Source organism: Hyla sarda, chromosome 5, assembly GCF_029499605.1.
Source record: "Hyla sarda isolate aHylSar1 chromosome 5, aHylSar1.hap1, whole genome shotgun sequence".
NCBI classification, from domain to species: domain Eukaryota; kingdom Metazoa; phylum Chordata; class Amphibia; order Anura; family Hylidae; genus Hyla; species Hyla sarda.
In genome coordinates this window covers 82,235,547-82,253,717 of record NC_079193.1, presented here as the reverse complement: position 1 = coordinate 82,253,717, position 18,171 = coordinate 82,235,547, and the positions used below count along the sequence as shown (strand labels likewise).

Below are 18,171 nucleotides of genomic sequence, written 5' to 3'. Positions count from 1 at the left end.
GTTAGTTTTCAAACATTACATATATTTACAGTATAATGTACATACTCTTTCTACATACAGTAAAACATATAATGGTGCTGATATATGGAGTAGTGGTGACAGCTACTCCAAAGTTGTGAAATATTGGGGTCTTTGTATGTGAAATTATATCTGGTATCCTGTAACTTACATGAACAGCTATCATGTAGAAAAGGTAAAAAACTAAGTCTAAATATCCAAAGCGTATACACATTTGTATCACTGAGCCCCATCCTCATATTCTTTGTTTCTGCATTGTGCCTATATTACATATGACATTTATTATCATACACTGCAATGGTGAAAGGAATCATGACATTGTATTAACCATTTGTTCCCTGCTTTCTTCATTCAAGTGTATTTTCGCATATTTATACAATAATTTAATTACCAAAGAATAAGAAAAATGGGAAAAAATGGACACAAATAGTTGTACCCATAAAATGCTTGTTATCCAAAGTAGTTACCTAAAAGTGGTACCTAAAATGCTAGTATGTCAGCTATACATGTAAATGAATACTTTTGAAGGCTGGAAATTGAATGTACTGCGTAAAGGACCCGACATGTCTATTAGTATATTTCACTTATTGACAGGCAAGAAAACACATACGCTTAAATCTAAATAGTCAAATTGTCTTATAGACCCAATAAGACTTTGAATGTATTAGCACAATTGTGTGTATATATAAATATATATATATATATATATATATATATATATATATATATTATATATATATATATATATATATATATATATATCTAGATGACTATATAGAGATCTTTACTAAATGCATGACTTTTAAGCATTTTATTTGCATAGAGTTCCACCTGCTTTGAAGCTTTGAGAGCTGACTTGGCTTTCTTCAGTAAGGAGCTTTATAACTTTACTCCCTTGCTATGTCTTTTGAATTTGCTTTTGCATAATCATTTTGGTGTTGAATGCCCTTGAGAGCTTTCATGATCTATTGGATGCTCTGCCACCCCCTCCTCTTTATAATGGGTCACTTGTAAATGTGAAGAAAGCTTAGTTTAAAATTGGGGACGATTTCTTAGCATGTTTCAGTGCTCTCAGGCACTTCTGACTTTCCAGAATGTGCCATTTCCCTCTGTATTTTTTAATCAACTCATCACAGTGTTTTGCTAGCGGAGTGTCACAATGCATAAATCTCCATGACTTTGCTTCATCACTTTACACTAATCATTTCAGAAACCTCCGAAAAATCAAGTTATCTTAGATGAAGTGTATTGCACACCCAGTCACCAACTCAGAACAATTATATAAGCGCAAGCTGGCAGATGAGAAATGAATATATCCCCCACCTACAGGACCTCCACGTAACTCTTATAGTGTATACCATACTGTATATCCACCAACCTCTCATAATCTATGTCATATACACACCCAACTTGTATATACTGTATATTTACCCATTCCTTATGATATACCTCATGTGCAATAAATAGCCACTCAACTTGTATAGTATACACTTTATTTTTGTTGATCCACCCAGCTCTGATAATATATACCATATATACTCTATATTATTTATCATACCAAGTTCTGATTTATATGTACATAGTGTTCTGGAAAGACCTAAATACACACTGTATATCCACCCAGCTCTTATAAGATATAATAGATAGAAGTACAATTATTACATACTGTATATTATCCACCTATATTTTATAGTCTCCCAATTTATACTATGCCAAGACCCAAGTCTAATAGCACATACCATATATACACCAACCTCTTATTGGTCCTAATGTATTTTCATTAACCTGCTATATAGTTCCCTCTTTTTACAGCTCATACAACTTTTTATTCTTTCTACCACGCATCTATCTACCTCTCATAATTAACACTGTATAGTCACCCACCTATTATCTTATATTTACCATATGTTCTAATGTCTGTTCTAGCATGTAAAGTATATTTATCCTCTTACAGTCTAAATTTTTTATGAACAAATAAAAAGTCATCATCTTTATTAATATAGTATTTCTGTGCTACTTCTGTTATTGCTGTTTATTTCACATATTTATTACTATGAACAGCGCCCCTTCCCTAAAGGAAAGGTGAAGATGTGAAACTCCGAACTGAGCTGTTCGCGCTTCATGATAACTCTCCGAGTACACATTGTGTATTTCACATAAACATTTTACTTCTGAACCCTCTGAGGTACCCTCTGACTGTCATATTTGGAGTCGGGAAGGAATTTTTACCTCTAGTATGAGGGTTTTTGCCTTCCTCAACTCAACTCAATAGGGACTCATTAGGGTTATAGGTTGAACTTGATGGACTCTGGTCTTTTTTCATCCTTATGAACTATGTTACTATGTTACTATGTACTGAGTTTTTCCTTATATGTACATAGCATTCTAGAAACACCTAAACCAGTGATCATTTCAACGCATTGCTTCCAAGTGTTAAATGACAAATACAGTGTGACTGAAATGAAGCAGGTTTTTTTTTTTTTTTTTTTTTACGTTTTTTGTTTTGCCTTATTAAATGTTTAACATAATTAACTAACAAGTCAATGAACTTAAAAATCTTTTAAAGATCAACATTACTATGAGTATTAATAATAATCTGTTAAATATAACATAGATGTAGCAGAGCTGAGAATGTCACGAAGCAAAAAAAATAATGACAAAAAAATAATGCTGGCAATCAAAGTGCACAAATGTTCACAACACTTGGCTTCCCTGCGTGGAATCTGCATTTCTGTAACGTGTATCTTATATTTCAAAATCGAAATAAAAAATTTAAAAAAATAAATAAAAAAAAAGGGCACAAATGATGTGCTGTAGCTTTAAAGTGCTCAACAGAAAATTTTGCTCTGCTACAGCTGTTATTGGCACTATACAGAAACATGATATACCTTATGTTCTTAAATAATACAGTGCATGCTATTCTCTAGGACAGTGGTCTTCAACCTGCGGACCTCCAGATGTTGCAAAACTACAACGCCCAGCATGCCCGGACAGCCGTTGGCTGTCCGGGCATGCTGGGCGTTGTAGTTTTGCAACATCTGGAGGTCCGCAGGTTGAAGACCACTGCTCTAGGATTTATAATAAAGAAAATGAAGACCTTACCTTTGCCTTGTTATAAGGTTGATATAATGCCTCAGTGCTGAGTAGTATTTGGCCATGTCCTCTGCTGGTGCATCCTCTCCAGGGTTGTCTGGTTTTGAAGGGTAAGCCTCTGCAAACGTTTCCAGGCAGATCAGCAAGGATAGACCTATAGTCAGCACTGACATCCACAACCTCATGCTTCCCTGCATCTGAACAAAATAACAGAGAACTGAAGTTCAACAAGTGCAGTGATAAACAGAATGCACATTCTCATCAACTGGTATCATGTGCGCTGATGTAGCAGCGCTAAGTTGTCAGTTTAACACTTTGTGACCCTATCAATGAGTTAAGACAGTGATGTTTATCTGGATTCCTATGGAAAACACATCAGGTTGTCATCTGACAAACTCAGTTCTGCTCTATGTAAAATAAATCATCTCTCAATGAAGTAAAATAAGTCTAATATTGTACGTAACGCAGTGAACGAAGGGTGTCATTCGAACAGATTACAGTAAAACAAACTGTATTAGTTTACATGTTTCAATATATTTTAGTCTTTATATTCCATCATATTTTAGTCATTTTTACCTATAAGAAAAACATTGTCTAGATGTAAAAGGCTTTATGTAAAATGAATTAAGCGTTACAATAACTAAGAGTAAAGTAAAAGGAGAGTAAAGGTTTGGAGCAGGTTCAGCACCAAGGACAGCTCAGCTGAGTACTTACATTGACTGGACTGTGTCTTCTCTCAGATCTGCCTTACAGTCTTCTTATGTATCTCTTCTCTGTAATTAGACTTTGTTCTCCCTGATCCCCTGCTTGAGTCGGCTTCCTGCCATACTGTGGCTTTTATAGTCTTTTTTTTTTCTACAGGAGGGGCTTGGGGGCAAAAGTGGATGACTAAAAAAAAAATCTATCTCCTCCCACCTCTGAGCAGCAAGAACGTCACTAATAGGTGAGACCTTGCAGACATGGGTCATGTAAAAAGGGAGGAAAATTATCCCTTTTATTGTTTGACTTGTCAAAATGAGTTATGACTGAACATTGGAGGTATTTAATACAAAATCCACGATCCAGCTCCCCGGTGACGTCCCCTCACGTACCTCTGAGCATCCCCCACCATGATTATTTTAATTTTATTTTTAAATCTACAGTTCTGTGCAGTGGAAAGATGTTCTAGGCGTTCACCCCTCCTGTTAATTCTCATTAGCATATCATGCAGCTGCAGAAGTTGAAAACCTATTACTATTGCAAATCTCACCCAAACGTACACATATAGACTATGACGCGGCTGTGACTCATCACGCTGGAAGATTTGGACTTGGAAAATGATTAATTTTGAACTTTGTCGTGGAATAGGGGAAGGAATGTCTGAACCGATTATAGATTTGGGACTACAAAGCTTTGACTTATAGGGAAGCGTCAGGGGAGCTAAACTGGAGGAGGAAATATAGCATGTATTCTACAAAGAGCAGATGCATAGTATACGTCTAAATGTAAATGATGTAGGTGACAAACAGTTATTAGTATTTTCTATCCTAGTGAAACCATCACTGCCATACAATTTCAGGTGCAGGAAAGCTGTACTATTGAACCATTGTGGTTTTCGCTACCTTGTTTCATGTGGGTGGGGGTGTGTGTATGTGTGTGTTTGTATGTGTGTATATGTGTGTGTGTGTGTATTGACAGTGCATTTCTAGGCTGAACCTATGCCCAATGGATAAGAAAGATAAGTCCATAGTTGCAAAAGTAACAACAAGTAGGTATAGTCGGGCACTTTATGTAAGTATGCAACTACCCACTCGGCATCCCAGAGGTACAAGCCGTAACACTTGAGCCTCACACAGATCGCTGCATGCAGTGGTGCTCAGTACACAGTCAGCAAGTGACAAATACATTATTGTTCCGTGTATATGAAGACAGGTGGCAGGAAGCACAGGTGATGATGTTGGGGTGTTCTCAGGACAGGCTGTTTCATGGTCAGCATGAAACAGCCTGTCCTGAGAATGCCTCAACATCCTCACCCATGCTCCTCGCCACCTGTCTTCATGTACACGGAACAATAAAGATATAGCATCCTGCAGTTTACCGGTGAGTGCTGTCTTTCAATTCTCCCTGCCTAATAGTTGCAAAAGTGTCTGCTATAGTTTATGTACAAAGGGTGTGCATAACCATATAGGCAGTTCATATAGATTCTATGGGACCACTAGACAGACAGTTTCCCTTCCAAGTTTGTAATGTCCATAAACTTATTGGTAGCGAAGATCTGCAGGGGAATATGGTGTTCACAGTTGTTGCCCTTTTAACAGACAAAAAAGTGGAATGATTACTTAGGTCATAGAAAATAGGATGAAGGAATCATAATTGACCTGTTATAGGCAGTTAGGAATTTGGTTGTACCAAACAGAACCTGGAAAAGCCCGATTATTATCTTTACTAGGGACCCTGGTCCTTCAAGTATACTGGATGCATCCTGTTTCACATCAAATGGAAAGTAAAACCTGGAGACGTTATTATTTTCATCACTATCATTGATGAATTTAGGTCTGTAACATGTGAAGGACCCCTCGGTTTCTGTAGAATATTGCATCAACTTTGGTCAATATTGGTAAATATGTACATTGTGTCTGAGGTAACTTGACGCTTAACGCATTTGTTGTTCTTTGTTGTATTTTTGTAATGGACACTCAGGTCAGACTGGTTGCCAGGCCACCCAGATAGTTTCGTTCAAGAAGAGTTGGAAACCTGTCTCTTTGGTAGGAGATCCCATGATTTGGAAGTTGTGTTACACCACTTTTCTTGGGTGGTGTCTGGTCATTTAAAAAAAAGGTAACTGGTGGCATGTGACAGGGGGCGCTCTCATGAAATCAAATCCCTTGAGTGAGTGAGGCAAGATGCCAGCTGCTCACTTGTGAATGGCCTGTCATGGACAAATGCTGAGGGAAAAAAGTGGTAGCTGGTGACATGACAATAGAGAGAGAGAGAGAATGTGGCATATCACAGTTGGGGCCTGGGGCACAGCAGTTTCTTACTATACAGAGGGAAGGCAACCCCACATAAATGAGAAACAGTTAAGTCGCAACTAGGTATGTGACAGAAAGCTGTTTAAATGGGTTATTAAGGGATTGATAAACATAGCCTCTATCTTCCATAAAGATAACCACTATTATCCTCAGGTTGCATGTGGTATTGCAGCTCAGTAAATGGAACCAACTTATACTAACACACACAACCTGAAGTCAGGTGTGGGGCTATTTTTGAACAAAGCAGCCATGCTTTTGTAATCCTGGATAACCCATTAAAGCTCCTACTTCTTCCAGGTGGAAGAAAAATAACAAAACATGTATATTAATGGTGTAATGCAATGTAATGATGAATAAATATCAGGATGTCAGAATTGGATTTTGTTTATGTTTTTAAAGTGCAAAACATGGAAACTATTGAATGGGTTTCTAAATTTTTTGTTTAACATTCAAACAGTGAAATAATAATTCTGTTGGCTTCCTTTTATTAGAGAGCAGTGCATTGTGGGAGCTCAACTGTTTGTCACATGTTTGTTTCAAGTAGAATTTTGACAAGTATAAATATGAAAGCAGATAACTAAATTAAATGACTTAAAGGGATTATTTGCCACAGTGAACGTTTATCCACCATCCACATGATAATGGATAAATGTATGATCTTGTGGCCTAACAGCTGGGACCCCTGGTGACCTCGAGAATGAGACTCCCTACGCTTCTGTCTGAAAAGTGAAGATGTCAAAATTATGTGCACTGCTGCCCCATCCATTATCTATGGGAGTGCCAAGTATGTTGCTGTGCCTGAGATTTTATGGTAATATAATATAACAAGTTAATTGACAACTGGGGGGTCTTCACCAGCCGGTAAAGCCTGTACCTGTGTATCAGGTTCACGAGCAACAAGCAGCCAGCCCACAGCTAGGGTGGCAGAGGATACTCTGATCCTGCTCTTGTGAAGCAGAAGCTACAGTCATATTCAAGGTTGGAGGTTAACATTACACTATAGATGTCCATGTGACACCTGGCTGCAGTATTCCTTGGCATAAAATGTCGCTGAGAGTAAAGGAAGGACTATTACTCCTTTTTTTTATATCCAATTCTGACTTTGACTCAAATAAAAAAATTTTATCAAAAGCTGCTGTGGCATTTCCCCCAAATGTGTATGTGAAACCATCCTAAGGACCCATGTACACTACAGAAATTCCACTCACTTTTATTCCAAGTGGAATTCCACTTGCAGCAGAAACCCATTGATCTCAATACATGTGAATGAAACAAAAAGAGACCACACACCGGCACCTCGTGTATTACCCAAGCACAAAAGGAGAAAAGCCACAGGGACAGATGTCTCTGTTAGATGGCGTCTCATCTCAAGTGAGTGATAAGAGCACTTATCACCCCAGGTCCATATTGGGGTACTGAGAGATTGGAGTAGCTGCTGAGTCTGGAGGGTAACCGGATGACAGGGGCAGCCTGTCCTGTAGAATATCCAATAATGGTGGTGCAAAAAACCCTTTTACATGGATCTGCTACGGGTCAAGGAAGGAGGAGAAGAAACTCCAAAAAATGCTTCCAAGGGGTTTATATAAAAATATAAAATAAAATACAGGCAAAGTGATACGTGACCCCCCAAAATGCTGCATTATGCCGTATTATTATTATTATTATTTTTAAATAAACTGCTTGGAAGTATTTCTGGAGTTTTTTCTCTTCCTTCCTTGACCAGAAGTAGCAGTGCCAGGTACAAGGGTTTTTTGCACCACCATTATTGGATGGAATTTTCATGGTGGAAAGTCTGGGGCAGATCTGAATTCCACTGAAAGGATATGTTAATTCTTTTGCTAGAATCTTCAATAAGATGGTGCTTAAAGGAGAAATGTACTGAAAATGTTTCCATTACATCTGAGCCCGGGCTGCAAAATTTGAAAAAACAAACTTTAACTCACCTTCTGATGTTCCCTATTGCGTTGATATTGATGTTCCCGTCCGCTGGTGCTGGTCTTCTTCCTGCTTCCTGGGGACGGTGAGTCATACTGCGCTCAGCATATCTCCGGCCGCAGCGATGTCCTGCCTCGGTCAGTGATAAGCTGAGCACACTGTCATGTAAGGAGCCTTGGCCCCGCCTTCTCCCTGCTGCCTGGGATCATTACATGACAGTGCACTCACCCTATCACTGGCCGAGGTGGGACATCTTAGCAGCTGGCAATATGCTGAGCACTGTATGACTCACCGTCCCCAGGAAGCAGGAGGAAGAGCAGCACCGGAGGATCGGGACACTGATAATGGCGCAACGGGGGAACGTCGGAAGGTGAGTTACAGTATTTATTTTTTGTTTTTGTAGCCAAGGCACAGAGGTAATGGAAACATTTTCAGTACAGTTCTCCTTTATTGCACTATTTATGAACATTAAGTGCCAGTTCCACTGGAGGTTGCTGCAAGCAGAATTTCTATAGTGTGCATGGGCTCTAAGTGGTGCAGATTCAAAATCCACAACTTCAGTGTACACATAGAGGAACACAGGGAAATATAAATAGTATAGAAACATAAAAGTATAAATTCTTAGCACTTCAACAGACTTTACATGACCGCACCCACACAAGTCTACCTCAGTGCAGCTGCTTGTATACCCTGCAATAGGTTACCACACATATCTCCAATTGAAGGCCGAACACATTGTGAATAGGCCTAAATAAGTTTCATCAGATGTGAAAGCTGATGTTATTTTATCACAAAGGGGGTTTTAATAATTAAATTAAAAAAACTAAAAAGCCATATTTGTACCAGCACACACATTCTCAGCATACCATTAGTATGCATTGCATGTTGTCTTATCTAACTGATTTAATTTCTTGTAAAATGCAATATCTTAGTTATGCTATGTCCTTGCAACGGATTTTATATCAGCGGAATGTAGTGTCAATTTAAAACTAAAATGCATGATAAGTATAGATACAATTATGACAGGAAAAGTACCAGAGTGATCTGTGAAATGCTGAAAAGTGGATGGCTTGTAATTGTTATAATGTCCTGAGAGAGTGGATGCAGAAAAGTTCCATTTGCTGATGTGAGCAGAAGCGGTTAGTCTTGCAGGGTTGTATGTTAAAGTTGTCGAAATTTGCTTTGTATATTATTATATATCTATGTAGCATGTGATATGCAAATGTTTATATGAAACTCCATTATAAACACATTTCATTACTTAAGTTTGTCTTCTTAAAGAGGTTTTCTGATGATGAAACCTTATTTCACCTATCTCATAAATGGACATATATTGGTAAATGGTTAGTTTGCTACCTTTCCACAGTCTTTCATTTTAACTTTTTGCTTCTGATTAAAACTATGTGCCGTGTTGTCTTTATTCCCCTACTCACTGTACTGTGTACAGTACATCCTTCCTGTTCTGAAGCTTTCTCTACTTTCCTTAGATTAGCTAGGTACCTTCCAAATGCCAGGTAGTCCCATATTAACAAGATAGCCAATGACCCCCCCCCCCCAGTAGGGAGGTAAAAAAATCATACTTACCTCCTCCCCTGCACAGAACAGCAGTCAGTCTTCCTCCTCCACTTTGGTGCAGGCAGAGATAATGAATGACATCACTGTTTGCTCCAGGGCAGTGTTCAGACTCCACTCCTGGTGTAGTGGAATAGCTTGGTGGTGATCACTGGCCTGGGGACATGTCCTGGATTCCTTGACTAGCAAGCAGATTAATAAAGTGGGCAGTTTAGACAGCTCCCTAAACTGCCCACATTATAATCTGCGGGGTGTATTTGGGGCAGGCCAAATAAGTAATTTTTACCCTGTGATAATGGACACAATAATGTCACAGTTTAGAAATAATGCACCTAGTCATTTCACAGTACACTTAGCAAGTTTCAACCTAGGGACTATGCAACCATTACAGGAGTGTGATTATGCTCATAGTGATGTCATACTGAAGATAATGTACACAATGCTGTTATGGCTATTGTGTCAAAGAACAAGGATAATGCATATGATGAAGTCATAGTACAGTAAAGGGATAAAATACATATGTGAAATGTTACAATGTATTTCCCTTCGCCTCTCTGTGGTCTGAAATCAATGTTAAAATGCCCCCTTTTATCATTCATATCATTCATAGTTATAAATAACTGCAGCTCAACTCAAGTGGAAGTGGCCCCCCTTAATTGGGGTCCTACAAAAGATGATACAGTGGGACAAAAAAGTATTTAGTCAGCCACCAATTGGACAGGTTCTCCCACCTAAAAAGATGAGAGAGGCCTGTAATTTTCATCATAGGTATACCTCAACTATGAGAGACATAATGAGAAAAAAAAATCCATAAAATCACATTGTCTGATTTTTAAAGAATTTATTTGCAAATTATGGTGGAAAATAATTATTTGGTCAATAACAAAAGTTCATCTCAATACTTTGTTATATACCCTTTGTTGGCAATGACAGTGGTCAAGTGTTTTCTGTAAGTTTTCACAAGGTTTTCACACACTGTTGCTTGTATCCATGCAGATCTCCTCTAGAGCAGTGATGTTTTGGGGCTGTCACTGGGCAACACAGACTTTCAACTTTCTCTAAAGGTTTTCTATGGGGTTGAGATCTGGAGACTTGCTAGGCCACTCCAGGACCTTGAAATTCTTCTTACAAAGCCACTCCTTCGTTGCCCGGGCGGTGTGTTTGGGATCATTGTCATGTTGAAAGACCAAGCCACGTTTCATCTTCAATGCCTTTGCTGATGGAAGGAGGTTTTCACTCAAAATCTCACGATACATGGCCTCATTCATTCTTTCCACCCCCATGCTTCACAGTAGGTATGGCGTTCTTTGGTTGCAACTCATCATTCTTTCTCCTCCAAACACGACGAGTTGAGGTTTTACCAAAAAGTTCTACTTTGGTTTCATCTGACCATTTGACATTCTCCCAATCTTCTTCTGGATCATCCAAATGCTCTCTAGCAAACTTCAGAATGAGACAGTTTGAGGTTGTGGACAGGTGTCTTTTATACTGATAACAAGTTCAAGCAGGTGCCATTAATACAGGTAACGAGAGGAGGACAGAGGAGACTCTTAAAGATGAAGTTACACGTCTGTGAGAGCTTGAAATCTTGCTTGTTTGTAGGTGACCAAATACTTATTTTCCACCATAATTTGCCAAAAAATTCTTTAAAAATCTGAATTTTTTTTCTCATTATGTCTATCATAGTTGAGGTATATCTATGATGAAAATTACAGGCCTCTCTCCTCTTTTTAAGTGGGAGAACTTGCACAATTTGTAGCTGACTACATACTTTGTTGTCCCATTGAATGCCTGGTAAAATGGTAGTTATGTCCTTGAATACCCCCACAGGATCCCAAATCGATTTCCATCCTCCTAAATAGTTAAATTTTATTGACAATGTCAAATACCAAGAGATACCATAGAGAAGACAGGTGAAAGTGTTGCCTTCTAAAAATCTAGTGTTACTAGTATGACACAGGTGCTATAGAGTAGCAATGTATTCAAACATTTCTGTTTCTATTTGATCGTTATAAAATCTTTAGAAATCCTTGTAAGTGAAGGCTAATTGAAAAATGTATTTTAGGATTTCTGGGGGGGGAGGGGGGAGGGTGTGTCACACAATGCACTTTATGTTATAACTTTTTAAATAAAATAAGTATGATTATAATCTCCCTTTTCCGACCCCTATAACTTCTTTATAAAGGATCATTTTATGCATCAAGACCTGTAGTTTTTTTGTTATCAGTACCATTTTTTGTTTAGATGGTACATTTTTATAGATTTTTATGAATTTTTATGACATATTATGTGACCAAAAATCAGCAATTCTGGCATATGTTTTTTTTTTTTACTTTTACATCATTCATCGTGTAGGATCATAAACATTGTGGGAGATTTATCATAGGATTTAGACTGGTTTTTCCTGTCTAAATTTGTCGCACAGAAAGTCGCAGTGCGACTAAATATGTGCGACTTTTCTGCGACTTTTGCTCTAGAGGATTTTTAGTACATGATGCATGCAAGTCTATTTTAGACTGAAATGCATTAAAAAATGAATTGGTGCTGAATTTATCAAAAGCAACTTTTCAGCGACAAGTCGCATCGGCTGAAAGTACGCCGAAATGTCAGACCATGTTGGAGCAGGTTTAAATATAGACTAAAGCATAGATCATGCAGTCTGTGCACAGAATTTATCAAGAGCCGTGCGCCATTTGATAAATTAGGCGCACAATAGACTAGCCTAACCCTCTGTAGTTTGGTCTATATTGATGCGGGACATAGACAACTTTGATAAATATCCCCCATTGTTTTTAAAAACAATTCCTTACACTGCAATTCCAAGTATGTCTTATTTTTTATTTTATTTTTTAAATTCTAAAATCGGAAAAGCAGGGGAATTTTTATTTTAAATTGGGGAGGGTCTTTTATATAATTTTGAAAATGTTTCATGTTATCCCATAGGGGAACATTAAATTGCATATTTGATTGCATTCATTGTACAAAGCTATTCTATTGTATAGCATTGTACAGGGAGATTGGTTCTCTAATGATGCAGCCATGCTGCCTCAAAGGAGCGGTGATCTGGCGGAAATAGGATGTTAAGCGACTTTGTTTCATAAAAGCAGATACATGTGCAGCGAGTTAGGGTAAGCAGAATGTACTTCGTGGCTACAGACTGTTTCCTGCGCTCAAGCGCACTTCCTCGGGCCGCTGGTCTAGGTCACTGCACTCAGGTCAGTATTAAACATTAGTAAATTACTAGCAACTACATGAACAATTAAAGGGGTACTCCGGTGGAAAGCATTTTTTTTTTATCAACTGGTGCCAGAAAGTTAAACAGATTTGTAAATTTCTTCTATTTAAAAATCTTAATCCTTCCAGAACGTATCAGCTGCTGTATGCTACAGAGGAAGTTCTTTTATTTTTGAATTTATTTTTTGTCTGATCACAGTGCTCTCTGTTGACACTTCTGTCCATGTCAGGAACTGTCCAGAGTACAAGCAAATACCCATAGCAAACCTTTCCTGCTCTGGACAGTTCCTTATATGGACAGAGGTATCAGCAGAGAGGACTGTGGTCAGACTTAAAAGAAATTCAGAAAGAAATACAACTTCTTGTGGAGCATACAGCAGCTGATAAGTACTGGAAGGATTAAGATTTTTTAACAGAAGTAATTTACAAATCTGTTTAACTTTGTGGTACTATTTAATAATAATAAAAAAAATAGCTTTCCACCAGAGTACCCCTTTAATTGTTTATGTAGTTGCTATAGTAACTTACTAATGTCTATTTAATACTGACCTGAGTGCAGTGACATAAACCAGTGGTCCAAGGAAGTATGCTTGAGTGCAGGAAACAATTTGTAGCCACGAGGTACGCTCCGCTGATCTTAACCTGCTGCAAACGTACCTGCCTTTATTAATTAAAGTTTTTTTCAAGCATATCTTCTGACTTTCTTGCAACCTTTTTCATATCTTTACTATGCTGGTTCCACCAGCGACTGTATTTCTGTCCTTTAGACAACACAATCTGCATTGATCACAAAGTCTAAAGCGTTATTGACAGCATCAGTGGGATTGCTGATGCCCGCTGTTAACAGTGAGTGCCTGGCTGCTGATAGCAGCTGTCACTCACCATCAATGCAGCGAGCACGGCTCTTACATTCATTTCATAGACACTAAACGCTCCAGGGCATACATGTATGCCCTGGTGCTTTTAGGACCAGACGGCAAGGGTGTACAGGTATGCTTGGTATCATCTAAGGGTTAGAGCCCATATATTATATTTTGTTCCTCTATATTTCACCCCCATAAAACTGTGCTGTTCGTTTGCCTAGCATTAGCAAACAGACTACTTACAGACAAAGAAACAAATTATACAACATCAGTGTTTTTACCAAAGGCAGCTGAATGTCTACTGAGAAGAAACATATTTCTTCTATGAAGCAGCTGGAGCCATGAAGTTTTCTTTGCTTTTTTGTATCAAGCAATGATAATGTTTAATGGAAGAAAGCATCTCTTTAGTAAGAGATTAATTCGCCTTTGATCACATGTGTATTTATACATTTCTGTTTCTGGAGACAAAGTGATTAAAATGTGTTCTGAAGAGGATATCACGTTATGTAAGAGAATGAAAGAAATATCTCCCTTAGTGCCTTAAATCTGCATAGAAAATAGACAAATCTTGAGAATGCCACATCTCACTTTCCATTACCATCAGTAAGTTGTCTAATTGTTAAAAAGCAGAAACAGAGAAATATTGCAGTCCGGAACATAGAGAAATCAGATTAAGTTTTAACGCTAAAGATAACACGATACTTAAATCTCTTAATTCAATAAGTTTTACTTTGACTTTATAAAATATTATGGCCCAGTACACCATGTAACTAGAACATTCCGGAGAAAAACAAATACCCGGCAAAAATGTAATGTTATATCAAAGAACATAAGGTAAGAGCATTGCAAAGTACAAGTAATCGCTGAAAAGCTTTTATAATAATTATAATAACAGAAATGAACTCAATAACTATATGTATTAAAATTTGCTCCGCAAAAGCTGATGCAGGCATTTAACTAGATTATTCATTCTTGTCTATATTAAAGCTCTTCTCTATTCTGGAGGTGTTTTAAAGCAAAGATTCAGCGTCGAATATCATATTGTTTGATTTTTGTCTAAATAGGATCAAAATCTTTTCTGATACAGAGCTTCAAACTCCATGCATAGACTGGAGATTTATAAGATAACATGCTGGCTACTTGCAGCTGCCACTAGAGGAAGCTTAGGAGCTACAGAGAGCCAGTATCTTGTCATTTATGTTTGCTTCTATGTAGCAGGTTTGTAGATTTGAATTAAAGAATAGGATTTTAAAAGCTATACAGACGTAAAAAGCATAATCAACTTTTAGACCTATAAAGCACATTAAAGTAAAAGATGGTGTGAGGGTATGAAGTTAAAAAAGGATTTATATGGACCTATACCACATCCATCTTAGGTTCTCCCTTAAAGGGATACTCTGCCCCTAGACATCTTATCCCCTATCCAAAGGATAGGGGATAAGATGTCTGATCGTGGGGCTCCAGCCGCTGGGGACCCCAGCGTTCTTCCTGCTGCGCTTAGAGCAGCAGAGGCTCGTGACGTTACGTCCATGCCCCGCTTGTGATGTCACGTCCATGCCCCCTCAATGCAAGACTATGGGAGGGGGAGTGATGTCACAAACCGAGCGTGACCTTGACGTCACAAGCCTCCGCCTCGCATCATCAGTCATCCGGTGCCACAGATGTCTGGTTGCCACAGCAGAGATCGTGGGGGTCCTCAGCAGTGGGACTGCTGTGATCAGACATCTTATCCCCTATCCTTTGGATTTATCATATAGTATTTATGGTGTTTAGTACCAAATTACAAGCTAATTGCAATCAAATGATAAATGACAAATTCAGCTTTTTAACAATTGCTTGTATAAAAACAATTAAAGATGAGTGAACCAAATATGACGAATCTGAATTCGCTACGAATTTCATGAAAAATTTGACTCGCAACGAATGCGAATATCGCTATCAAAACCTGTGCAAAGGAAAAGTTGCCCAGTTGCCCATAGCAACCAATCAGATTGCTTCTTTCATTTTGTAGAGGCCTTGTTAAAAATGAAAGAAGCAATCTGATTGGTTGCTATAGGCTATATATATACCGGCTAGTGTTTTAATCTAATTCTTTTTAGGCATAATACTGTAGCATATTTTTCTGCCCTCATGAGTGCATACCACATAGCTACATCTAAGTAGTGTACTATTTGTAATTGTTAAACTCTCAAGGGCCTAGATACCGTGAAAGGACAACCAAAAGTAAACACCTGCTGCTGTTCTAGACACATACTGTTTTAAGCATAGTGAAGTGTATTGTACTCCCGTCATATACGCACTAAGTATGTCAGGCAGAGAAGTGCCAGGACGTGTACAGACGAGTGGCAGAGGCCTAAATTCATCAGGCGCAGGGAGAGGTTGCAGCACACTAAGGGCGAGGGGCAGCAGGAGTCGCAGTGAGAGACCTGACTTCCCGGTATCAGCTAACGGTCGTTTCTCGACCAACAACCCATCTGTCGTCCTCGATTGGTTAACACGGTCATCCACTTCATCACAAGTGACATCTGATACCCCCAGTCAACAGTTGGTGGGTAAATCAGACACAAGCCTCAGTTGGCATGGCCCGGGAGCAGTCCATGTCCTCACATTTCCTCTGTCCTATGCTGTTTCCCCCTCTAAAGAAGTATATTATGCTGTGGGTTCAGCTCCACTATTCAGTGAGGACAATCTAATAGTCAGTCAGCAGTTACTGCCCAGCCAAGAAGTGGAGGAGACCGCCGCTGCTTCCTCCGCTAGGCGGGCAAGTAGTGATGAGGAGAGAGTGATGTGGAAGGCAGTGTTGCCAGCATTCAGGGTCCTGAAGCAGACACTGTTGAGGAACCTGAGGAGGACATCAGTGACATGCAGACACTTGTTGATGATGATGAAGCCGACCGCAATTGGGAGCTGGGTGCAGAAGGGGCTTCATCATCATCAGGAGAAGAGGGTTGCAGGTTACCCGTGAGGCAGCAGCTGAGCCAGCAAAGTGGCAGCATGGTTGGCAGTCAGCATGGTGTCAGAAGTCTAAATTCTGGAGCCAAACGTGCCCTGGGAAGATGACCTGTGTTACACACTGCGCTCCGGCCGCAAGCACGGGACGTGAGTGCAGTGTCCCCGACCACTGGTGGGGCCGGGATTTGCATCGCAGGATGCGCCCGGCCGCGAGTCCCGGCCCGTCACTCACCTTGTCCCGCTCCTGCAGCACTCTCACTCTCTCAGCTCCGGTGCGCACGTCCCGGTTACCTGTGTGGTCGAGCTGTGTCGGGGGTAGCAACCTGAGTGTCGCCTGCCGCAGCAAGCCCATCCTGCCTTGCGGCGGGCTCTTGTGAAGACCAGCGGCACCTTAGACTCCGCTCCTCGATACAGTCCGAGTCATCGCCACACAGGTAGAGGATCTACATCCAGCTCCGTTACAGTAAGATCCAACCATGGATCCCAATGGGGTTCCTCTGCCTGACAACACGGATCTTGCTTCTATCATGGCGATTTAGTCACAAAAGTTGGCCCAGCAAGCATAGCAGCTTAACCAGCTATCCGCCATGATGCAGCAGTTGCTATCTGCCCAGCAGTACCCGCCACAGCCTCCTCCAGCTCCAGTACAGCATGCCGCTGCTGCAGTCTCCTCCGGAACTAAACTCCGTTTGTCAAAATGTCCAGAGAAGATATACTCGACACTACCTGTTACTATGCAAAAGGACTGGACAGGGTGATTCTTGGTGTGCAGTAAATGGCTCCCTGGAAGCTAGGTGGGTCTGTACAGGTGCTAACACGTGAAAAACTGAAAGGCTGTACATCTGACAATGGAAGAACGGAGAACCAACCAAAACTTACCTGTGGTAGCTTCTTTAATGTTTGTTAGAACATGCAGGACACAGCGTGCAGGGAGGCAGGTGGTGGAGACGCGGGGGTATGGGGGTATTTGATACCCCCGTGTCTCCACCACCTGCCTCCCTGCACGCTGTATCCCGCATGTTCAAATGAATATTAAAGAAGCTACCATAAGCAAGTCTGGGTGAGTGCTTCGTTCTTCCATTGTCAAACTCTGTCGCTCCCAGAGAAGTTTGATGGTTTCGTGACACCGTGCTCCATGCACATTGAACTCATGGCGGACCAGTTCTCCACGGAACGAGCAAAGGTAGCCTTCGTCATCAGTCTCCTTTCTGGTAGGGCCTTGGCCTGGGAAATTCCGCTGTGGGATTGCAGTGATGCGATCACTACCAATCTCCAGGCATTCCTGACAGAATTTCGCACTGTCTTTGAAGAAGCTGCCCGAGCTTTCTCAGCTGAGACGGCTTTGCTGAGTCTTTCCCAAGGCAACTCCACTGTGGGCGATTATGCCATCCGGTTCCGGACCCTAGCATCGAAGTTGTTTTGGAATAATGAAGCTCTCTGCGCTACTTTCAAGAGAGGATTATCAAGTCAAATTAAGGATGTCATCGCTGCCT

At 40.0% G+C, this 18,171-nt stretch overlaps 1 protein-coding gene across 2 annotated transcripts in view; it reads right to left on the bottom strand.

Annotated features, from left to right (window-relative positions):
• Positions 1-3,983, bottom strand: part of NPY (neuropeptide Y) — a 36,954-nt gene extending 32,971 nt beyond the window's left edge. For both annotated transcript variants that reach the window (XM_056519810.1, XM_056519811.1), the window contains exons 1-2: positions 3,826-3,983; positions 3,121-3,308 (exon numbers count right to left, since the gene is read on the bottom strand). In XM_056519810.1, the coding sequence (XP_056375785.1) occupies positions 3,121-3,308 (188 nt within the window). In that variant the 5' untranslated portion in view covers positions 3,826-3,983. The remainder of the gene's footprint in view (positions 1-3,120; positions 3,309-3,825) is intronic.
• Between the last annotated feature and the right edge of the window lie 14,188 nt (positions 3,984-18,171).